Source organism: Dichomitus squalens (assembly GCF_000275845.1).
Source record: "Dichomitus squalens LYAD-421 SS1 unplaced genomic scaffold DICSQscaffold_226, whole genome shotgun sequence".
NCBI lineage: Eukaryota > Fungi > Basidiomycota > Agaricomycetes > Polyporales > Polyporaceae > Dichomitus > Dichomitus squalens.
The window spans coordinates 642-3,349 of record NW_006767108.1 but is presented as its reverse complement, the minus strand read 5'-3'; the positions used below and the strand labels follow the sequence as shown (position 1 = coordinate 3,349).

The following is a 2,708-nucleotide window of genomic DNA, read 5'->3' as shown; positions in this document are numbered from 1 at the left end:
AAACAGTCTACATAGTCAGAGTACGCACACACAGTGCCATAAAGCTAGACAGTATTGCACATACTTTTGTCAGAATCGTCAAATACAACCGCAACCAACCCGAACTCGACGAGGTCAATTTTGGAAAAACAGGAAACCCCATACACCTTGTGGCAGAGCTTCTTAGGTTTATAAAGAGCTGAGATTCACCCCTCACCCAAACATTTAGAGAGTTGTTATATAAACTCTTCTCACACCCAAACCTCGAGAAGTACGACATCAATTAGCTGGAGCCCACCGCGAGGGGGTCGAAAATTGAATCAATCAGCTACCCAAAAGGTTATCTCAGACACCTGACAACCAAAACTGTTCAAGCAACACATCTACCAAAACAGCACTTAGGTTCCCTGAAAGAATGTTTGAAGGTGCACCTAACAGCAGGGCACACAGCCCAACTATGCCAAGTGAATTTTCATCTATAGGATCAATGAAGTCGATTATGGACATGCCAGTTGAAGGAACTAAGCTGGCGCCCAAGCTATTCAAAGGAGAGGCATCTGAAGTCGAGCCATTCTTGCGTAGATATGAGCGCTTGGCCACTTTGCACAACCTTACAGCCAAAGAACGGTGCGAAACAGTCACAGACTACTGTAGCCGTCATGTACGAGAGACAATTGAGGGCTTCAAGGCTTATCACGAAAGCAACTGGGATCAGCTGAAGGCAGATATTAGAAAGTATTGGAATGCAGACCTTGAATCTAAGAGGTTCCGGGTCAAGGATTTAGAGGTCTTTGTTGCATACTCACAGCGCCACAACATTACGGAATTGCGACAGTGGCGGAAGTATTTACGGAACTTTATCCGTGTAGCAGGATGGCTTCACAGCCAAGGCAAGCTATCAGACTATGACTATGCATATCATATGTGGATAGGACTCCACCCACGGTTCCGTACTAGGCTTGAGACCCGGATTCTGCTTGAACAGCCCAACCATGACATGTCAGAGCCGTTCTCGCCTGAAAGCATCACCAAGGCTGCTGAGGTCATACTCAGTATTCAACGCTTTGACACTGAAAGGCTAGGATCTGACGAAGCTTATACATATGACTCTGAGAATGAGAAGGAGTTGAGGAAAGATGATGGTGAAAAGAAGCGGGCACGGAAGCCCAAGCACTCTCCAGTGTTTGATGACAGCGACACAGAAGAAGAAGATTCAGATAACTACTCAAAGGTATTCCGGTCTCCATCACGGGAACTGTCAAAAGAGGAAACAGCATCCTCAAAGAAAGAGCAGAAGGGATTATCCTCAGATGATGAGTTTGACAAACTTGTTGACCAGATGCAGTCTTTGTCGCTTGAAGATCCCAAATATGGAATCCTGTTTCTCAAGGCATGCAAGTTGAGGCCCATGGCTGCAGATTGCCTTCGGAGGCCAATGATAAATGTCGGGATTGTGCCTCAGAATATGAGTAGAGATGCACCTCCACATATGAACCAGCCGAACCCAAATAGGTTTCTGCCACGGCGTGGACCTCCAGCACCACCTGGAAATGGATGCTTTGGCTGCGGAGAAATAGGACACATCATGAATGACTGCCCAAAGATTCAGGAGATGCTCAACAAGCGCGTGGTTCTCAGAGACTATAGAGGTAGGTTAACACACCCTGATGGCGCAGTGTTGCGTCGTGGGCATGATGAAAATTGGATGCAGGCAATAAGCCGTCAGTTTCCTGAAGTCCATCTCATAACACGTGTTGATGACTTCGAGGACGGCGATGAGAATGGCAATGGCACAGCAGATGTAATGGTGTTCCCAGTAGAGCGGAGCCAACGTGAGACCAGATCCTACCGTAGGCAAGTCAACGAGAGTCCCCGTGCATCACAGATAGACAAAGGTAAGCAGCGAGAGGCAAGGCCAAGCCAGCAACGTGCGGCATCACCAGCACCAAATTTGGCACAGAGGCCTAAACCAGTCGACACTCAGCCTCGTTCATTTAATCCGGACAATGATGTGGAGATGGTAGAGGACCGGACTCAGATCAACAAAACAAAGGCAGCAGCACCATCAGCAGCACCAGTAGAGAAGCCTCGTCCACCTATTAGGACATCTCAGCTTAGTAAGGAGATTGATCCAAATACTATATTGGACAAGATCCTAGATTCCCAGCTAACACTTACCGTGCGGGAAGTAGTAGGTGTCTCTAAGGAGGTAGCAAACCGACTCCAGGATGCTATCAAGGTGAAGCGAGTAGACTTTGCACAACCAGCAGTGTCACATTTGGTAACAAAAAGCAAGCGGGATGCACTGATCCATATAGAGATGAAGTATAAGGATGCCCCAATAGACTTTATAGTTGACACTGGATCTGAGTTGAACATCATCAGCAAGGACGTATACGACACCTTTGAGGGATTGATGATTAACCCAGCTGAAGCCGTAACCATGCGGGACGCCAATGGAGGATCATCAAAGTTGCTTGGATTGGTCAGAGAGATACCACTCAAAGTAGGACCTATCTATACCCCCATTGATGCATATGTTTCGTCTAGTCCTGCATTCGCTGGAGTGCTCGGAAGACCATGGCAACGAGAGCATCAGATTGGTATTGAGGAGCGGGAAGATGGCACATATCTGACATTCCCTAATGAGGATGGAGTAAGCCGTTCACGTTTGCGGGTTCCGGAAGCCAATCTACGAGAAGTTGGGTCAGGAAGATCCCGCACCGCCT

General features: G+C 47.6%; 2 protein-coding genes across 2 annotated transcripts; both read left to right on the top strand.

Moving 5' to 3' along the window:
• Positions 1–466: 466 nt before the first annotated feature.
• DICSQDRAFT_73875 (uncharacterized protein) lies at positions 467–1,696 on the top strand (the record flags this gene model as incomplete). The annotated part of the gene is made up of 1 exon (XM_007371733.1): positions 467–1,696. A coding segment is annotated over one exon (1,230 nt), but the record flags the coding sequence as incomplete, so codon positions are not given.
• A 300-nt stretch (positions 1,697–1,996) lies between these two features.
• Positions 1,997–2,383, top strand: DICSQDRAFT_73871 (uncharacterized protein; the record flags this gene model as incomplete). Its single annotated transcript, XM_007371732.1, has 1 exon — positions 1,997–2,383. A coding segment is annotated over one exon (387 nt), but the record flags the coding sequence as incomplete, so codon positions are not given.
• Positions 2,384–2,708: the final 325 nt, after the last annotated feature.